The sequence below is a fragment of the Poecilia reticulata genome, linkage group LG6 (assembly GCF_000633615.1).
Source record: "Poecilia reticulata strain Guanapo linkage group LG6, Guppy_female_1.0+MT, whole genome shotgun sequence".
NCBI lineage: Eukaryota > Metazoa > Chordata > Actinopteri > Cyprinodontiformes > Poeciliidae > Poecilia > Poecilia reticulata.
The window spans coordinates 2,338,393-2,358,290 of record NC_024336.1 but is presented as its reverse complement, the minus strand read 5'-3'; the positions used below and the strand labels follow the sequence as shown (position 1 = coordinate 2,358,290).

Genomic DNA, 19,898 nt, shown 5'->3' with positions numbered 1-19,898 from the left:
AAGAAGTAGCAAAGGTAACATAAGCATCCCTCGTTTTCTTTTCGACTGCAGCCTCCAGGATCAAACGTCTTTTTTTTGTTATCATCTCAAAAACCTCCTGTTGCACCCAAAGGAAAATTCATTGCATGTCGTGCCCAAGACCTGCTTTGAAAACGAGATAACACTGTGTTCTGTGAAAGGCAATGTGCAGCTCCGACCTGATTTGATTAAACAAAAGAAAACAGTGGATGCTGAGGTAACAGTGACGTTGGCTGTGGGAGCCTCCGTGGCGTGTTGTGTATTCAGAGTGAGACCCCAAGGCCACACTGAGTGCTGCTAGATATGTGATGTGCAAAAGGAGGAAAACACTGCTTGATAATTTATCTCCTTCTACCTTTGTGGAGCCTTGTTCCGGTTTATTCTGACTTTTTTGTTTCTTATTTAATTTCTTATTTAATTAATTTCTCTTTTGAAAAAGAAAAAAAGCTTCAATCAGGGTTTTACTGAGGGGTGGTTTATCATTTATCGCAATAAATTTCTTATGATAAAATGTTTATTTATTCTTGTCACAATAAATTCCAATAATAATAATAATAATGTTTAAAAATCACTAAACTGTCTCATATAAACAAGATTCTTCAGACTTCTTGCAGCTGGTGAGAGCTATGGGAAGGATCTCCTGTAGTGGTCCGTATTACAGCGGCTTTGAAGAAACATCTGACTGAAGACACTTGTCAGTGTTCTACAGTCATGAAATGAACCAACTAATAATCCCGAGGTCATGGCACTGAAACTTTGTGTTGGTGTTTTCGTGACAGCTGGCTGACTGAGGGTTCTAAAGTAAGATTTTATTATCTGTTGCTCTGGTCAGCACTTTTGTTTAAGAGTTTGATGCTGCGGCGACTGTTGTGGGAGAGCTGGATCTGCGTAGTTTGCCTCTGCTCACTGACACTCATTCCCATTCTGTACAGTGGATTTTCTGTTCACTGGGTCGCCGCATAAACACCCTGTAGAGCTTGTGACATTATTTGTAGACTTGCACAACTCAGTCCTTTTGTGAAGAATACGAACAAGGCCACATTTAACTTGGCCCCTGGTGATCAGTGTTACCATTGATAGGCTGAGTTCAGAGGGCTGGGGGTGGGAATCCTGCATATGATTATGGACTTAGGCATAAAATAAAGCAAATATTATGGTACAAAGAATAAAAATGTTTCTAATACATAAGCATCAATCAGTTTGTTCATGTCATGTGGTACATAGATTAACATTTTGTCTGCACTGTATGCCAGTAGATTTTGCTGTTTTACAATCTCCATTCATGCATTTTTGTTGATTGTTTCAAGTTGCAACATTACATATTAATTAACTTTTGCATGTAAATATACTGCTCAAAAAAATAAAGGGAACACTTAAGTGTTCACTTAAGTTTTTAATTGTTCCATTTATTTTTTTGAGCAGTGTACATGAGATTTTAGCCATGTGGCTAATTTCCATCTCATTTGGCAGGTTGATGTGTGTGATATTTAGTAATAATTATGAAAACAAAGGAGCCTCAGACAGCTTCACAAAAATAATTCTTCATAAAGGAGAAAAGAGGGTAATTAAACTGCAATTTGTAGTCTATAACGGCAGCAAAAAAAGAAGAAAGAACTGTATACAGTTAAACATAGCGTACAGTCATTTGGTAGAGTACAGTTAGCGTACAGTTAGTTAAGTTAGCCAAAAGTTATGCTAGCTGACAGGTTTTTTTATTTTACACAAGGAACCTACAAGGACAAAATAGAACACTAAATACAACTTCCATGGGCATTACAGAACATAGAGCAATAGTTTACAGTGTTAATATCAAACTGGTGCATTAACTTGCAGTTCTTCAAGGGTAGTTATTATCTCAATGGCTGTAGCTTTTGAGCATATGGATTCAATGTAAATATTAATAGAAGACAATGGAATCTGGAAATTAGACTTTTGCTGTAAGTATTTGGAGGTGTGGATATAATATTTACCATAAGTTGGCAACAATATAATGCTAACTAAGAGGTAGAGTACAGTTAGTTTAGTTGGGTGACACAATTAGCTAAGCATGCTAATTAGCTAAACAGGCTAAATGTGTGACTAGTAAAATTATCCTGTGGCCTAACTATAACAAATAAATCTACTGTATCACTTTGCATGTTAAATGGATTCATGTGCTTCTTTGAGGGGTAAATAAATAGTTTTGGCCCGTTGTTCATTGTAATCTATGACTGCAGTGCATTTAGACGACATTGCAACTTCAGTGTCTCACCCTTCTCTCACCCTTCTACAATGTGTGCCCCTGCCTGCCCCCCCTAAGTAAAAAAAAATCTAGACACTCCCTCTGAAGAGAACCTCTAATCACATCAATCCCACAGTCATTTAAATCAGATTTAGATGTTCTAAGAGCAATCTAGCAGCTTAGCGCTAACTTTACAAGACAATCCAAATCTGCGTTCATGTCCAGCTGAGTAACCTCTTTCGTCAGCCCACTGCGGGACCAGTAATCTTACTGGAGACGTTGGAGTTGAACTGGATGAACAATATGACATATGAGTCTGATCTAAAGCTTTGGAAAGTTTTAAAGAGTGAATAAAAACCATAAAGAAAATGCAAGAAAAGATCTGACTAATTAAACAAATAATGTGATTCACGTACCATTTCCCCAGGTTCCGCCCTTCTCATCTCATGCACGTAATGTGTGTAAATCAGGTCGAATGTGATCTCTTTTGTTCTCAGAAGCATGTAATGTGGATCAGTGCATTGAGAGTTTAAAATGCCAGCTTGTAATTACAATCACCTACCTGACTGACTGAATCAGGCTGAGGTTGCAAAAGAGACTGTAGCACCTTTCAAAACTATCCATGCCATCTGAACTGCTTCACATTTTTCATTATTTTAGTGGGCTTTTCCGTGATAGAAGTTATGTATAATGGTGATTTGGAAGAAGTCTGATTTTTAATTTTCATAAAAGCTCAGAAAGCTATTGGTTGTTTATTTAGGGGTACGAAATTACAAGGGGCCAGACTTTTCTGCTCCACTAAACTGAATTAAATAGTTTGCATTAGTTATATGACCTAAAATCCCAGTAAAATACAGTGCAGTTTGAAGTTGCAAGTTGGACAAAAACTCCAAAAGCATTCCAGGGACTCTATATGTTAAGGCATTCAATTTTTTGTAATTACTTTTATGGATCATTGACATCTGCACACTTTGTATCCACAGAGCATGCAAAGTACTGCACATTGTGCAGAAACCCAAAGATGGAGGTATACATTCTAGTAAAATGTCGACTCCCACTTCTCTCTTTCGTCAAACCCTTCAGATGGAAATGATGGGCTTAATATGCCCAATGAAAGTGGCTACAGATGAGTAACAGAAAATCCTTGGTAGAGTCAACACACGGCTGCTGTCCAAACCACCGCTGCGTTTCGGCTCGAGAAGTCATTGACTGGTGTAATCTGCTGTCTAAATCTGCAGTTTGGCCCTGTCTGGTCGCTGTCTGAGTCCTGTGCACTTGGACAAAAGTGACGGACACCTTGCTCACCGACAAAGGCCCCGGCTCTAATTGGAGCAGACAAGGCTTGCTGATGGAGGCTTTTTAGGCAACTGAACTTGTTCAATAATTCTTAGAGGATCTGATGAAACATAAGAGACACACAGTTTTGACTCCAACAACAGCAGCAGCACCAAACTGTCCTGTATCTGCCCATCAACTGCAGGACAGAAGTTGTGCTTTGACCCGTATCGCCCTTTAGCAAAAATAATCCCTGTGCTGAACCTTTGAAGACTCTGAAAGTGTTGACATTGGGGGGACATAAGGATTGGAGATGCTCATCTTGCTGTCATAGAGAATTTTGACTCAGGCTTTGAAGGCAAACTGAGTTTGAGCTTTCGACTCTCTTCTGCTGTGTCGCTTTCATCCAGGAATGTCACAAGCCCAGGAAAAGGGCTTTTTTGTTTCCAGACCAAACGCTCCGGAAAGAACAATCTGTTCTTTTCTTTTCTTTTTTAACTCTGAGAAAGGAGACTGAGTCCCTTTTAGAGAGCCACGACAACTGTGGATGGTATAACCTGTGTGGGCCGATGGAATCGCCTCAAAGTGAATGACTGGAGAACCAGCGCAGAGTTCTCACCACAGGAGAGCACCAGGTCTTTGTGATCACAAATACCATGGAAAAAACGTCCGCATTGTTCCCACTCTACTGGATTTTTGTGCTTCTGTTCCTGTGATTCACCCACAAAGACTTAGCCTCTCTGACCTTGCTCGAGCCTCACAAAAATGCCCACACAAGTCGCTGACACTGCATTTTATTGTCACTAAGTAACTTGACCAAGTCACATTGCTTGTTTTGCTTGAACACAGCATCCTCAATGTAATAGTTACAGCAATTTTCTAGTCATACATACAACTCAAAGTACTTAATAGTCACAGTACCCAATTGCACTCACTAACACGCACATTCATTAGGCAACTTTGGATTAAGTGCCTTGCTTAAGGATGCACCAAGATGCGAAGGAAGCTGGAATACAACCCACAAACTTCCGATTGCAAGATTACTTCTCTGCCTACTGATCCACACTAGTGCCCAGCACAACAATCTCGTGTAGTAAAATTAGCGATTTCTTTCAACTTCTCTTAAAAATGAGAAAGAGAAATGGAGATGTCAAAGTAAACACGTGTTCCAATCTTCATGTTACAGTAGATGGCTTCAAGAAAATACCAACCAGTCTTAATGTGTCGATATTTACAGTCATAGCAATAGTGAGAAGTAAGACTGAATGAGAACCAAAGTTTGTTTAGCCACCATGCTTAGCAAGCATGGTAAGGAATGGGAGAAAAATTTAGCAAAGACTGCCATCTTGGGGTCACTGAAGTAGCCACAAATTTATCCAGTCAGCTATATTGTCTATACCCTGTTATCAGGGAGATTGCTGGAGATTGGTTGGTGCCAATCTCCAGCAGTCATTATGAGAGAGGTAGTGTACACAGATTGCCAGCCCACCCCAGCGACACACAGGACAAACAACCATGCATCTACTCATAACTAAGGAGAATTAGGAGTGTGTAACCTCACAGTTATGTTTTTGGACTGTAGGAGGAAGATGGAGTACCTTGAGAGAACCTACATGTACACATGGTGAACCTGCAAACTCCATTGCCAGTGGAGCTTCTTGCTGCAAGGCAACAGTCCTACTAACTGCGTAACCATGCAGTTGTCCATAGCAAGTATTAGACACTATCCACACACCAAGCAGTTTTTTTGGGAGGCATGCCAAGAAAAAGCATTTTCTGTACTTCTATCACAAACATAACCATGTCGAGTTTACTAAACACCAATAACAGACGAATATGTGGCAAAGCAGACCATGTCCTCTGTTAAGTATTGTGGCAGAATGTCAGATGACCAAACACACACAGGCAACCTTTTGCGATGACTGTCAGACCTAGGTCCGTCAGGAACCTGTGAGGTGAGTGGAAGAGAATAAAGCTTAAGAGAGAACCTAAGACTGAATGATCCACAGGAAATGACCCCTCCCTCTGTGTGCTCCAACTTTATGGAATGTTAGAAAAGTAGCTGTTGTACTGGCATAAAAAGGTTGTATGGTCAAAGTATTAACCACTGTAGTTCCAGTAGGCATGCCATGAGTGATTTTGTAAGGATTCTGGGACTTAAAAAAAAAAAAAAAAAAAAAATTAATTAACAAAATATTCAGTGTAAGAGAATGCTATTGCAGTTAAAGATTATATCTTTATCATGGGTTGAGGGTGAAAACCGAGGAATGATTACAATCTTCTTCTGACATTCAACCTGGAGAATGTTTATTACATATATCCTTTTACCTTTTATGTTCAATGATCAATGAATATTAAACAAAGAAATACAAAGCTAAAGTAATGTGAAACGCTGACCTACTTCAGTTAAAATTAATTGTGTAAATCCAAACAGCAATTTCTCTACTAACTGTATGTTCTCTCTTTCATTTAAATTATCTCTGGAAAATGTGATTCTACCTCAGTCAGCTTCCAAAATCATTTTTTTCTCACTAAAGCGACCCTGAAACAATTATTTCCTTCACATAGTAAAGACTTTTTGTTTGCACTGAAACTCTCCAAACATCAAGTAACCAGAGGTAGTCAAACAACTACCTCTGGTGTTGATTAATGGAGTCAAGCTTTCGAGCTCCTTTGTGGTCAGTCCACATAACATTCAAAGTACCAAATTAAAACATTAAAAATGTTCATCATCAAGCTTTGACAATTTAATCCCCTTAAAAATATTACCACTCAAATAATAATAAAAAACCCGTTTATGCTTATTGTAATTCTTGTTGCCAGGAAGCAATAAAAAACCCCAATAACAAACAAACAATGCAAAAATCTAAATCACTGGATGGAAAGGGAAACAAGCAAGCAAACATGAATAAAATAATACGCCTCAAGCCCGTCTCCGTTATTAAGGTGCCCACCTGTAATTCACTATATACTAAAGCAGCATGTTCAGATATTTGTTGCAGGACAAGTATACATTTCCCCTCAAGCTATTTTCAAGACCATTTCCACTTCCACTTTGGACCGTAACGTGAAGCGACGCAGCTCGCAGCGTCATTTCCATGGAAACCGCCTCAACACTGAATGCAGGTCATGTTCGTTCAGCTATCTTCTTCGTAGTATAGCTGGGGACTATTTTTCGATAGCTTACTACTAACTGTACACAAGACAAGTACGAAAAGTGGTAATTACGTAAGGCCATTTTATTACTATGACGGAGAACAAGGACGTATGTGAAGCTAACTTACTAAGGCTTAATACGAATAAAACTAAAGGAAATCCGGGCAACTACAACAGCGAGCTGGTGAGTCTGATATGGGCACAGCAGGCTTGTTGAATGTTTACCTAAGTGAAGAAACTCGCTAAAGTATTCACACCCCTTGAAATTGTTCGCTTTTCTGACACAAGATACTTTTTAAGATTTCATGTGATATTTTGAAATCTTAAAATATTTCAAATATTTCAAATATTGGACCTTTTCATGGACCTTTAATGTCCATGAAAAGGTGGCATGGACATTAATTTTCTGGCATTTATATATATGGGCAGTATTAATTCTCTTGCATCTTCAGATTTCCATTTGTAAGAAAGAAATAAAAACGCTAAGCCATTTGTTATTTTCCTTACACTACATTAGTCTATCAGATACAGTTCAAATAAGTTAAACTTAAAGTGGGATAATAAAAAATCAGTACTGAAGTGCAGAAGTTTTCAACAGCAGATGAGTTTTTGTTAGAAATATCTGTCAAGTTGACTTTGAACCCAGTCAGATTTACACATTGTGAAGAGAAGACAGCATGCGACTAAACAAGCTATTTGATTCCAGGATGATATTCCACCTTCCCTGATCAGCTACTTTGAGACTTCAAAAAGCCGAGCAGCAGCCTGTGAGAAACTGATCCTCGATGAGCTCCAAGGTATAGTTAGGAAGAAATTCATTAATGGTCTTTTTTTGGGGGAAGACTTACTGTAATGTTGTGGCAGACATGGTTTTTCAGTAAACCCTCATATTTAATATATTTCAGATGAGGTATTACGATCCGGACAAGGCGGAAAAATCAGAAGCACTTATTCCTGATCAAATTATAATGTGCATTTTTGGTTCAGTTAATAATCTTGTGAACGATTAACACAATTGTCCACAAGAGGTCACCAATGTCCTTTTTTTAGCTCCCTTACTGATGTCAGACTGTACAGAACCAGCAGGCCTAAAACGAAGATTGAATCTTTATCAGAGCATCCAGATATTATGGAAATGTACATATTTGATATAATATATATTTGAGCTGATGGGCTAAAACTATTAATCTTCACCATCTGCAGACAGACAACATTTTACAAAATTGGATACAGTGCAGTGCATTTCCTAGATGAAGCTGTATATTCCCRATGTACAGAAGAGAATTAGGGCCAAAAAAAAAAAAGTTTAACCTTTTTTCTCAGAATTCTGAGAAAAAAGTTACAATTTTCAACAAAAAAAAGGATTAGTGTTAGAATGTTGTGAGTCAAGTTTATTTTATTCTCAGTGGCCCTAATCCTTTTCCATACTTATTACACAAAGCAAAACATAAATAAGAATATCTATATACATTGATCCAGTTGATCATGAGAACAATATTTTACAAGCCAGTTTACTGCTGTTTTGATTGTTGCYACCCCTGTTAGAAGCAAGAAATCCCACAAACAGAGCTTCTCTGACAACAAGTAAACRGAAGCGTCTCAGAAAGCAGCACATCTACAGACMTTCAAAAGCAGATGAGAAATAAAGGCATTAACGAAAGGAAAGGATTCCCACTCCATTTCTTAGGYTTTGGTTTTGGGTGGCCATGTGGAAAATTCATTCCATGCTGCTGAATTACAACAGTTCTGCACAGAAGACTAAGTTCCTCTTGTACAAGACTGTTGGTCAGTTATTGCAAATGATGGTTTGTTGCACAGCTAGTTAATTAGGCTTAGGGGGCAAGTTGGTTTGGTTTTCACCATTTAATCCATGCCTATGTAAAAAAACAACAAAAAAACCCCCTGATTTTACAGATTATGCAGATATTTTTCGGGATGTGATCTTTGATTTAAAACATTTGCTGTGATGAACTGGAACATGTACACATAACAAAAAAAAATGCTCAAAAGGGAATCTATTAAATTTATTTTTACAACACTGAACATTTAATGGACTTTTCACAGACGATAAAACAGAGACTGAGAAAGATTTTCTGTTGAACGTCGGCGCCTGTCGGCCAGAGCGGGAGAAACCTCACCAAGAGCAGCTGCAGGAAACAGAGMAAAGGCAGCAGAGAGAGATGGACTTCCAGGAAGAGCTGAGGAGGATCACGGAGGCTGAACAGGTAAGCCACAGCGGACACGCTCAGCTTCAGTCTCATCATGTAGAGTAAAGATGGATGTTGGTAACACTGCCAGTGTAGAAAATCTGTAACCTGATGCAGATTGTTGGTTTTTGACTTTGACATTAGCAAACGGATGTTTGATATTTTTTTAATAACGCCTGGTGTCCACAGTTTCAGCAGATGGAACTTGAGCTCAGGAAGAGAAACRTTCAGGAGAAACTTGAACAGGAGCTGCAGCTTCACCAGGTCRGTCTGCAGGACACACATGCTGCTGTTTTGAAGATTTTATTTTAAGGTTTTTTATGTGTACCAAGGTGCCAAAGAATGTAGTTTAATTCAACTAACCTAAACCTCACCATTCACTTTGCAAATTGAATAACCACTGCTTCTTTACCAGGAGCTCCTCTGTAACTTCAAAAAGCAAGTGGAGAAAGAGAGGATGATGATTGTAGAAGAGAAAAGAGGAAAATTGGACGAGGAAGCAAAGATAAGGGAGAAGGAAGAGAGGAGAAAAAAGGAAGAGGAGGACCAAAGGAAAAGACGAGAGGAAAACCAAAGAGGCATCGAAGTGAGGCTTCAAAAAGAAAGAGAGAGGAGAGTGGCGGAAGAGACGAGGAAACATGAGGAAGCTGAAAACAGAAAACGGAAACAGGACAAAAACACTGAGGAAGACAGAAGAAGGAGGGAGAAGGAAGAAATGAGACAACTGGAAGCACAGGGACAGAGGGAAAAGAAGGAAGAGGAAACAAAAACGGAAGAGAAGAGATGTTTTATGGTAATTGGAAAGAAGATAACGGAGGAGGAAGAGAGAAACAGGGATCAGGTAACATGTAAGGATGAACTGAACACAATACAAGAGAAGGACGATGAAGAAACGAGACTAGAGGAAGATTTAAGAATTAGTTCCCTTTATGACGTTGGGGTGAATCAAGAAGAAATGAGGAAGGAAGAGGAAGACCAAGAAAGAGAAGACAGGAAAATTTTAGAGAATGAAATGCCACACAGAGAAAGTGAAGATAAGAGAAAGATGGATAACTGGAAGAGTCTTTGTTTAGAAAGTGAGCTCCTTTTAAGAAAGAAAGAGGAGACGGGAAGAGGCAAAGAGATCGTACAGAGGTTAGAGACCTTTACACAGAGCGGAGGAGAGGAGCAAAGAAACACAGAAYATGAAACCAAAGTTCAGCAAGAAATGAAGGGAAGGAAAGAATATGAACGAGAGAACAGAGAAGAAGATTTGGAAAAAACAGAGGATGAAGAGAAGATACAGGAAGAGTTGAAGGATCCTGTGGAGAAAGATGACAACCTGATGAAAGACCATGGGACAAAAGGTGAGGAAGTGGACAGAGCTGAAAAAGACCAACAGGTGAAAACAACTGAAGATGTAGGAGACGTTGATGCAAAAACAGATCTGCAGCCGATTAGTGGCAATTGTCTGGAAGAGAACAAAGGAGAAAATTACGTTTCAGAATCACAGAAGTCAGGCAGAACTGGTCAGCGGGCCTCCCTAATACCTGATCCAATACCTAGTGAGGCCACAGCAAAACGCAGCATCTGTGAAGCCGCCCCGCTCCGTCACCCAGACGACAACATCTCAGACACCTCCGCATTACAAACTGTTGGCCAAATACATCCAGAGTCACAGCCTTCYGCCTCTTCCTGCTCTCTGCCCGCTTCCCTTCCTGAGCACACGGAGCTGAAAAGGTTGTCTTGGATGGAACACTGTGTGTCCTGGTCCGAATTGTCCCTCCAGAACAAGAGGAAGGAGAGAGGTTCCTCCCAGAGCCAGAGGACGACGAGGAGGGCAGATGGACTTAGCGCGCTGGTCCCTCTTTGTCCACACATCCTGCTTGAGTCCACAGGCACAAAGTCCCTCCTAGAGGTAACAGTGRTGCTGACATCTTAAGTCAAATAGGACCAATTAATATCCAAGTGCATGCTTCAGGCTTTAGCAGATGTGCGCTGAAGTTTATGCTAGCTGAAGCCCTGAAATGTGTCATCCTCTCTGTCAGGTCACYACAGTGACTTTAGAAGACCTGGCGTCCTGCAGCCTGTCTACTCTCGCCCAGTGTGACCGACTGCAGTCCCTCACCCTCAGACGCTGCGGTCTCCGGTCTTTGGAGGGCATCAGCCAGCTGCAGGAGCTCTGCTATATGGATTTAGGGGTGAACATAGACTCTAGTCATCAAAATACACACCAAATGAGTCAAGCGTTTTGTGTAAAAGCTGTGTTTGACCATTTGATTGCAGGAAAATGAGATCTCYTTCTTGGACTTTGAAAACATGGGCAGTTTGAGAGTTCTCCGGCTYGCCCACAACAAGCTGACTTCCATCCGCGGTTTAAACGACGCTCATAGTTTGGATGTTCTCGACTTGTCTCACAACTCYATCACTCGCATCGGTGAGAACAAGAGAAACTTCCACAAGAGGGCAGGATTTCCCTTCTTTTACACTGCCCCGAAGACGGGAAAGTCAGGTTMTTTTCGCTCTTCCTGAGCTTCTGCCTGCACAATTAGCTTCTAATTTTTTTTTTCTAGCTGGTCTGGAGTCTATGAGGAGGCTGCAGAGGCTGTTAGTGGACCACAACCAGCTGATTAGTACCAAAGGCCTTARGGATGTTTATACTCTCCACCACCTGGACTGTTCCCACAACCATCTGGCGAACGTTGAGGGTCTGGAGAACAATGCTCTTCTCCACACTCTGGATCTAMGGTCTAACAGCCTTACTGAGGTAAAAAAAAAACCCCCAGGTGATCAAAATAAGTGATAAAAAATCTCAAGAGAAGGCACTTTTGAATAAAAATGTCCTCAGCTGCTTTTTTAAAAAGTCAAGATTTTGAAGACAACTTTAAAAAAGAGGAGGTCTGGAAAGAGCGGCCTCCTCCGACTTATAAACCCGTTCCTCGGGAGCATGAGTAGTTTTTTGCTTGTGGGCCAAGTCCACAAGACTTGCAGCTCAAGTCTTAGTCTTTTTTAACAATTCAGTAACTTAGCAGGGCCCTGGATGTTAAAACCAGTATTAGTCTTTAAAATGGATTCTAAAATGAAAAGGTAAACAGTGCAAATATGTTAAAACAAGAGTGTGTGCTCWTCTGTTTGTTCTGGTTTAGACTCTTGCTGCCGAGTTGTTRGACAAGCTGAAGGTGATAAAGGGCCTTTWAAAAAAAAAAAAAAAAAATTGATACAGGTGATACAGTAGAAGAGAGGAGTGGAAATAAATSCATAAATCARCATCTAAAATTCCTGTTTGAAACCAACCTTTTWAATTTGGAAATAGTTCTTGACTGTTTTGGACAATTTTGTTTTAAATGACTTTCAAGAGACACAGATTGTTAAAAAAAACTTAMATTTGGCTTGATGGCCAAGTTAAAGAGTCTGACCTGCTTGTTACTTCTTGTAGGTGCTGAGAAAATGTATTTTGAAAAACAGAAAGGAGCAGTACAGCTGAATGTTATCTGMATAAAACTGAATCTGAAGTTAATGATCTGGCCAATTAGGCGAGTATACATGAACATATGCTCCTCCAATTGGCCATATTATATAAAATAAGTGGTGTACAGCTCCACATTTTTTAAAGTATACACATTTAAGGGAAGGTCCCTTTGACTAGACATGAAAATTGGGGATGGGAAGCTTTTTCATTAACAGGTTTTTTCTCTGTAATTGAGGTTAAATCCACGGCAGTTACAGGAAAGTAAAGTGCCAAAAATAAAGACCTAGCCTGCCTTTCAGCAGACKGACTGGGAGAGCCTCCTCAGTTGGAGCCTGTGCCGATGACAGTAACCACAGCAGGACTAAAGCAACTGACATTGATGGATGGGGTCGGCCAGTCGCTGCTGGACCAGCAGCAGCAGCAGTGTAAAGTTAGTCTAACCTCGCAGTGTAGCTGGAGTGAACTGACAGCTTGTTTCTCTGTCAGCCCCCCAGCCTGAACAACCAGGTTCTCCTCAGAGAGCTGCTTCTGGACGATAACAACATCTCTTCCCTGCACGACCTCGCTGGCTGCTGGCTTCCTCTGCTCCTGCATCTCTCTGTCGCACAAAACAGGTTCATCGTTTGTTTTCTTCATTTCTAACTCGTATTTGTTCTGCTGCAACTCCTTTGTCGCATGTAATATCTACACTGGACACGAAGCCTTTAAACATACATGCACTTATGGAAGGAATCTATTGTGAAATGACTGTAATTCTCTATGTTTTGTAGAATAACCCAGCTGCCCTCCGTGACTGACTTTGTGTCTCTGAAACATTTGGATCTGAGATTCAACTGCCTGTCAGGTAAAACTTTTTCTTGGGTAAACAGTGAGTGTGTTGTTTGTGTCATTTTTTAGTTTGGTTACTGTACTGATTCGGTTATTTAAAAATGATGGCATTGCAATCCTTAGTTGTTTTTCAAATATCTACTTGTTAAGTTGTTCTGGTGTGCTTGATCAGAGTCGGGAAGTTCCCTTGAGGATCTGCTAAATATTGAGAATTGTGAATTCCCATGATGTGTGTATGTAATGTTAACATTGTGTTTAAATTTAAATGTAAATGTCCGTGTTTTTCCTCCTCAGAGTTACAAAATGTGTGTGAAAATCTGGAGGGATGTGTGTTTCTACAGGAAGTTCACTTGACAGGGAATCCTCTTCAGCAGGAGACTGATTGGAAGTAAGCTGAAGTTTTAATAGATGGATAGAAAGAGATGTTGTTTTTTTTATGTGTCAGTATGTCTCATAGTTTATACTTTACAACATTAAACACACCAACCACTGCTGGTCTCTTAAGCTAAATGTATTGACTCAATAGCTGTTTTTGCTGCATACTGTGTCACATTTTTTTGCTCTCGCATTTAAATGAATTCTTTGAGAAAAAGTTCCAGCTTCCTGTTCTCTGAAACGCCAGTTGCCTTGAACGGCGTCCAAAGAGCGTGCCACSGAAAAGCCGATATTTGTCTATCAAATTCTTCTATTGGCTGATTTAGTGTAAACATTCCAGGAGAACATAGGCCTTCCTGTTCTCTTCCCAGGATTAAACATGTGATCCCGCCTGCCCCATTAGATTACTGTGAGGTTCCCCTCACACACACACACACATCTGTGTGTAGTGAAGCCCCACACCAAGTGTGTATAATTCCCAAAACGTTGGTACAACAGACAGGTCAATTATCTTTGATCATTAATTTGTTCATTAATTTACAGCTGCTAAATATTTTACAGATGTTTACAACAGTTTCAAGGAGTTGATTTAAAATGAAAATGTCTTTGTGTGTTAGTTATGGAGAGTTATACTGATGTGCCAAAATGATATGAATATTACTAATTAGAATATGTTTATTTTGGATACTTAGAATGTCTTCCAGTTCCAGTGTTAAATGTTCATTAGGCCTTTAGGTKCGTTTGATTTACCAGTCTGTTGCGGACTGCTGGTTTATAATGGTCCTTAGCGATTTGTTCGCATTAGCAGTAGCTTCTTAACAATGAGCAGACTAGCTATGTTTCCACTACAAATGTGCGCAAAACTTTGTCAACATCACAAGTGAATAAGTTTGGTCACACAATAAGTCATTAAAAAACATGCAGTGTCATCATCCTGAAACTACTTCCTGTTGTCTTCTTGTGTGTTACAAAAAGTGTTTCCATCGCATTCTATCTGGTTTCATGTTTAATYGCATTTAATTGCATAAAAAGTTTGGTGTTTTTTTTTTTTATTGGCATGTTTCTATTAAGGGAATTAATTTTTTTAAAGTCATATTGTGCAATTATATGGTCAATGGAATCATTGCTTCTAAAATATCTCTAACTAAATGCTGTATTTAATGCCTTCTGGTCATCTCACAACAAAATCTCTTTCATATATCTCCAGCATATTTTTCTTCCATCGTTAGGCTTCCTGCTTCATATAAGACAATTTTGTCTTATTAAATATAATAAAATAACGTCCTGTCAAGTTTATTACACCTTTTGTGTAATTGACTCGCTACATGGCATGTTTCTCATTATGCTGTAATTTATCTCAGTGGCGCACCCCCTAAAATTTTTTTTTACATAGGGGTGGCAAAGCAAAAAAAAAAAAAAAAAAAGTATAAATTTATAAAAATATATAAAATAATCTTCAAAATGTTTTGATTCAGAGGAGAGAAGAAAGTTGTCAAGCTGCTTACGGTGCAGTAAACGGACAAAATGATCACAAGAACTATTAACAACGAATAACAATAATAAAGTAAAAAGCACTTTTATATTATTTGACACATTATGAATAAGTTAAAGAACTTCATGACAATTGAACAGCTGAACTCTGAACCTACAGCGATCCAGTATTATTGACTGACTCAGACAGTCTTACGTCTAGTCTAAGACGTCTAGTTTCAAGTCTTTTGGGTGAAAGACTTGAAACTTGACTTGAATTTAATAAAAATGACATGAACATGTCAGTTGTCTCAAGTCCTGATCATTTTAAATAAATTGTACTTTAGTATTTGTAGGTTATACTTCAGTATTTCTCTGACCAGAGTAACCCTCAAACTTTTCCTTCTTAACACCTAACTTAAACTTTACATTAATGTAAAGTTACATTAATGTGAACTTTGCTTAACCTTACCTGCCATCTAAGATAGTAAACCTCAGAATTTCCTCTCCCAAACCTTCACCCTTTCATCGCAAGCCAGTGATAACATTAGCTAAATTAAAGCAGCAAAAGGCAGGCGCTAAGAGTTACAGACCCTGTTGGCAGCCCAGGGTGTAGGAGATGTAGATGATGATGATGAAAACACTGATTAATCAGCAGCACTTTAAGAAACATTTGGAGGAAGTCTTCACTGAATGAAGTACAGTCTTGTTGCCCAAATTTGCTGGGGAAAAACCACGAAAGAACGAGAGCAAACTGCGTTAGAACTTACAGTCTCTTCCATATTTTTCTCACCAGTGTGAAACAGAGGTGTACATTTCTGATCAAATTACAATCCCTTACCCTAATGAGGTCATGAAACAACCCGAAAGGTCATATTTTGGGTTTGAGGCTTTGTTTGACGACAACGGCCCAGACTACATGCCCGCAGGGCTGGAATCTAATCCCCGTTTTTACGAAGAGAGAGACCCAGCGGACCTCATACACACTGGAACTTCCCTGACAGTAAACACACATCTCGTCTTCTGCGGTCTCGTCTTTCTGTCAGAGTTGTGTGGGAGCGTTGCTAAAATAGCACATGCTCACTGTCTGTGCTTGAGCTTAAAATGTCAAGATCATAGAATCTCCTGCTGATCTACTCTACAGTTAGGCCTGTAATTATTTACACCCCTGGCAGATTTATGTTTTGACTTGCCTTTCACTTTTGCTAACATATTTCTAATGTCATACTAACGTTTAGAAATGGCCTGACCAGAATCCTGACTTGAACCTGACAAATAATGTGCAGAGGAAGCTAAAGGTTAGTTCAGGGATTCCCAAACTTTTCCATGTCATGGCAACCCCAAACAGCATTAGCTTCTGGGTTTGGGACCCCCTTTGCAAACCCACTGATAATGCTACAAAATATATACAACGCTGACTTTTTGAATGTTTGTTTTTTCTTACTTTAATTCACTATTCAATAATTATTACATTTGTCTAGCATAAATACTCCCTCATATCTTAGTTGATCATGAGTTCGTAAAGTTCCAGTATGTAACTTTTATATATATATTTTTTAAATATTTGTTAAAACTGTTACCGTGTCATGACAGTGTTTGAGACAGATAATCTGTAAAAAGGTCGATGTCCTCCACCTTCTCCCTGAGCTGCTATTGCCATCTCCTGACCACAGACAACCAATCAAACCCAGGTGGAGGGTCTTGACACTGTCAATCAACCTTGCGTATGCTCTGCTAAATGTGCTAACGGCGAAAAGAAAAAGCAACTTACTTCTTCAGGAAACCGATTTATCTAGAGGCCCGTCAGCTTTCTTGACAGGCTCTGCTGACTGGAAGAAGATGTATCGTAGCAGAGAAGAAGGCGGGATTGTGAGCAGTTTTGTTTTTAGAGCTGGCCTTTAAAGACAGTAGACGTCCACTTTACTCTTGGCTCCTCTCAGAGCAGCTGTGAGCTTTAGCAGCCTGCTAATCTGGATTAATGTTAAATAACACCACCAAAGTCATCTACTGCAGGCAGTTTACTGTATACTAGGAACTCAAAAAGTCCCTTTAAACATGATGCTCCATAAAATTCAACCACTGATGTCATTCAGGACATGTTGCTTCATACAGCAGCAGTCTTCAGTCAGGCCTATTCAGATTCGTTGCAAGACTGACTGCTGCCAGAAGTCCTTCCTGCCTACAGCATCACCATCCATAGCAACTTTTTTGAAAATACTTGGATGCCATGAGTTACGATAACATTTATTTGCCCTTTGGGATAAACTCATCTACACGTCTAAACATGTAGATCAAGTATTTTGTCATCTGTCACCGAGAGACGAGGGAAGACTTAAAGTTGTGTGGTGCTGTTGATAATCATTTTGGCAAGAGCTCAAGTCCTGATGCAGTAAAATATTTTAGTGCATTTTTTGTGCAGGTTTTATTGTTGCTATTCCCCGGTGTCCTGCAGCGTTCCCAGCTCTGTATTTTCCCACTGATCACTGACCACATTTGGTCAGTTTTTAGTTGCTTTGAGCTCTGAGCCTACTTCTTGGGCAGATTCTAGAGATTTCTGTTCTGCCTGCACATCCTTTGCCTCAGGCTACAGTTACCTCTTTCACATGCGATTCCTCCCTCTAGTCTAAGGACAATGCTACATGTTTATGTAATTTATATATAATTTTTTCAAATCTGGAATGAGAAAAGTGTATAAACCTAAGCTTACTCTTGTTTGTGAGGGAGCAATTGTATACAAAAGATTTTTGAGATGTTTGACTCAGCCTGCCTCTCTTCTCTGAGGTTCACCAGTAGCTGCTTTTCCATTGACCATTCTGAAAATACATTTGCTAAATGGAAACACGCCTATTCAATTAATTTTTTTCAATAAAACTTTTTGGCTCTTGCATGAGGTGTTATTTCAGCCGGATCAAAATTTGTGTTATTTCGCAAAACTGCAATGGAAACACTTTTTTTTGCATCACATGAGTCACATGATCAACAACTAGATGTTACTACTGGCAGAAAAGACAAAGAAGATGACAGGAAGTGGTTGGAGGATCAGAGCGTGGAATGTTTTTCGAGTGAACCAACTTAATCAGGTGCGATTTTAATTGCGTTTATTATTTAATGGAAATGCCACAATTGCGAAAAATGTAGTTTTTTAGACTTTATCGGAATATTGGAAAGGTTTTGCACACACTTGTAATGGAAATGCAGCTTCTTATGCTTTTCACTCACATCATTCGGTGCTTCTTTTGTCCCTTTTGTTGCTGCCACTTGACCAGGACTCCCTTGAGAAAGAGAATGTTCTTTTTTCTTAGTCAAACAACTATAAAATAATATTAAAAATCTTCCTGATGAACGTAGAAGTTGAAAGCAGCTTGAAAGCAGAGTAAAGCTGACATGTTTTGTTTTTCTTTTCAGGTTCAGATTGCAGAAAGCAGTTGCTGGCCTGAAGGCCGCGGACGGCCAGCAGACACTCTCCTCTCTTAGCTTGGCCACCGACAGCTTCCTCATGCTCTGTCAGCTGCAGCTTCAACAAACTCAGGATTTACAACAGCGACTCAGCAGGGAGTTCAGGTAAGAGCAGACGAGACCGTTTGACACGAAGTTGACACTGTCCATGTGATGCTACAATCCATTTCCCATCAGTTACCATTTTACTGTTTTTGATGCAGAGATTTAGCTAAACAATTCATTAAGTAAAATAGAAATTGCTCATTTGCTTTTGATAGTACTGGATTGTCAGAATACAGCTGAAAGCTGTTTATAGGAATGAAGTTTTGGCTAAAAAGAAAGTACATCCTAAATTTATTCAAGGCCTTCTTTGATTTATGAAAAATTTGACCTCAGGACTTTGTAAGATGCAAAGTTTGGTCTGAATAAACCACAAGACTAACACTAACCCTTTTTTATTAGTGATGTACTTTGGTGGTGATGCTTTTCCCGTGTTTTACGGACTAACGGCTAATTAAAGTTGTATTATTCATAGTGTGTTCCAGTTCAGTCCCAGTCCCAAATCAAGCATATACTTTTCTTTACCAGCCAGAGCATTTAGTTTGACTAGTCATATGCAAATAGAATTAAAGTGGAAAAAAATGATCAAATAACAAAAGATAATACACAACAGTTGTCTCGTCTGTTGACAGGCATTTGCACACCACTTTGTTTTATCTTGAGCCGATCAACCCGTCTGACATCAAGCAGCGAGCAATGCTTCCTCTCTCCTTGTTATGTCTGATACACAAGGCGTGGTGAGCCTAAAGACAACGTCCATCTATTTTCACAAGTCCTTCAGTGTTGAAGCCCCTTGCGCCACGGGGACCACCAGCACTTAAAGCGGCGGTCAGCTTTCTGCTTATCTTCTTGACCTCTCTGAATTATGTCRCTCAAAAGATGAAACGTGGCAGCGACCACTGGAACGGGTCACGCCGAGGACTCCTATGGCTCGGGGGGGCAGTGTGGTTCTCCCCCCACATATCCACCCCTCACTGGGTACTCTCTACCCCTCTGGCCTCTGAACAATGAGCCATTTTGGGGGGCTTTGCATGAGCCGACACAGCCATTTAACCTCTGACCTGACCTTGTGTCAGACTGAAGCTTAGGGGAGGTGAGAGCGGTGCCACACGCCAGTTCAATGGTGACTGTAAGGTATGAAGCTGTGGTATATCTTCGATTGAGTTGAATACAGCTTGTGTTACGATGTTGAGTTTGTAATAATAATAGTTTCAGCAGTGGTACATTTTTTTGTAATTCACAAACAACACAGTATGGATCAAATTGTGAGAGTTCTTGTTTGCAGGGATTTATTTCAAAGTTCAAGCTTGGAACAGTTACCTGAAGGTAACTGAAATCTTTCAGTTACCTTCACTGAAAGATTTATATATGTATGTGTGTGTATGTATATATATATATATAT

At 39.7% G+C, this 19,898-nt stretch overlaps 1 protein-coding gene across 5 annotated transcripts in view; it reads left to right on the top strand.

Moving 5' to 3' along the window:
• Positions 1-6,620: 6,620 nt before the first annotated feature.
• lrriq1 (leucine-rich repeats and IQ motif containing 1) overlaps positions 6,621-19,898 on the top strand; it is a 39,788-nt gene continuing 26,510 nt past the window's right edge. For all 5 annotated transcript variants that reach the window (XM_008410866.2, XM_008410864.2, XM_008410867.1 and 2 more), the window contains exons 1-12: positions 6,621-6,854; positions 7,377-7,467; positions 8,735-8,895; positions 9,067-9,141; positions 9,293-10,774; positions 10,905-11,057; positions 11,143-11,293; positions 11,430-11,623; positions 12,812-12,939; positions 13,096-13,169; positions 13,448-13,541; positions 18,404-18,559. In XM_008410866.2, coding sequence (XP_008409088.1) covers positions 6,762-6,854; positions 7,377-7,467; positions 8,735-8,895; positions 9,067-9,141; positions 9,293-10,774; positions 10,905-11,057; positions 11,143-11,293; positions 11,430-11,623; positions 12,812-12,939; positions 13,096-13,169; positions 13,448-13,541; positions 18,404-18,559 — 2,852 coding nt within the window. In that variant the 5' untranslated portion in view covers positions 6,621-6,761. The remainder of the gene's footprint in view (positions 6,855-7,376; positions 7,468-8,734; positions 8,896-9,066; positions 9,142-9,292; positions 10,775-10,904; positions 11,058-11,142; positions 11,294-11,429; positions 11,624-12,811; positions 12,940-13,095; positions 13,170-13,447; positions 13,542-18,403; positions 18,560-19,898) is intronic.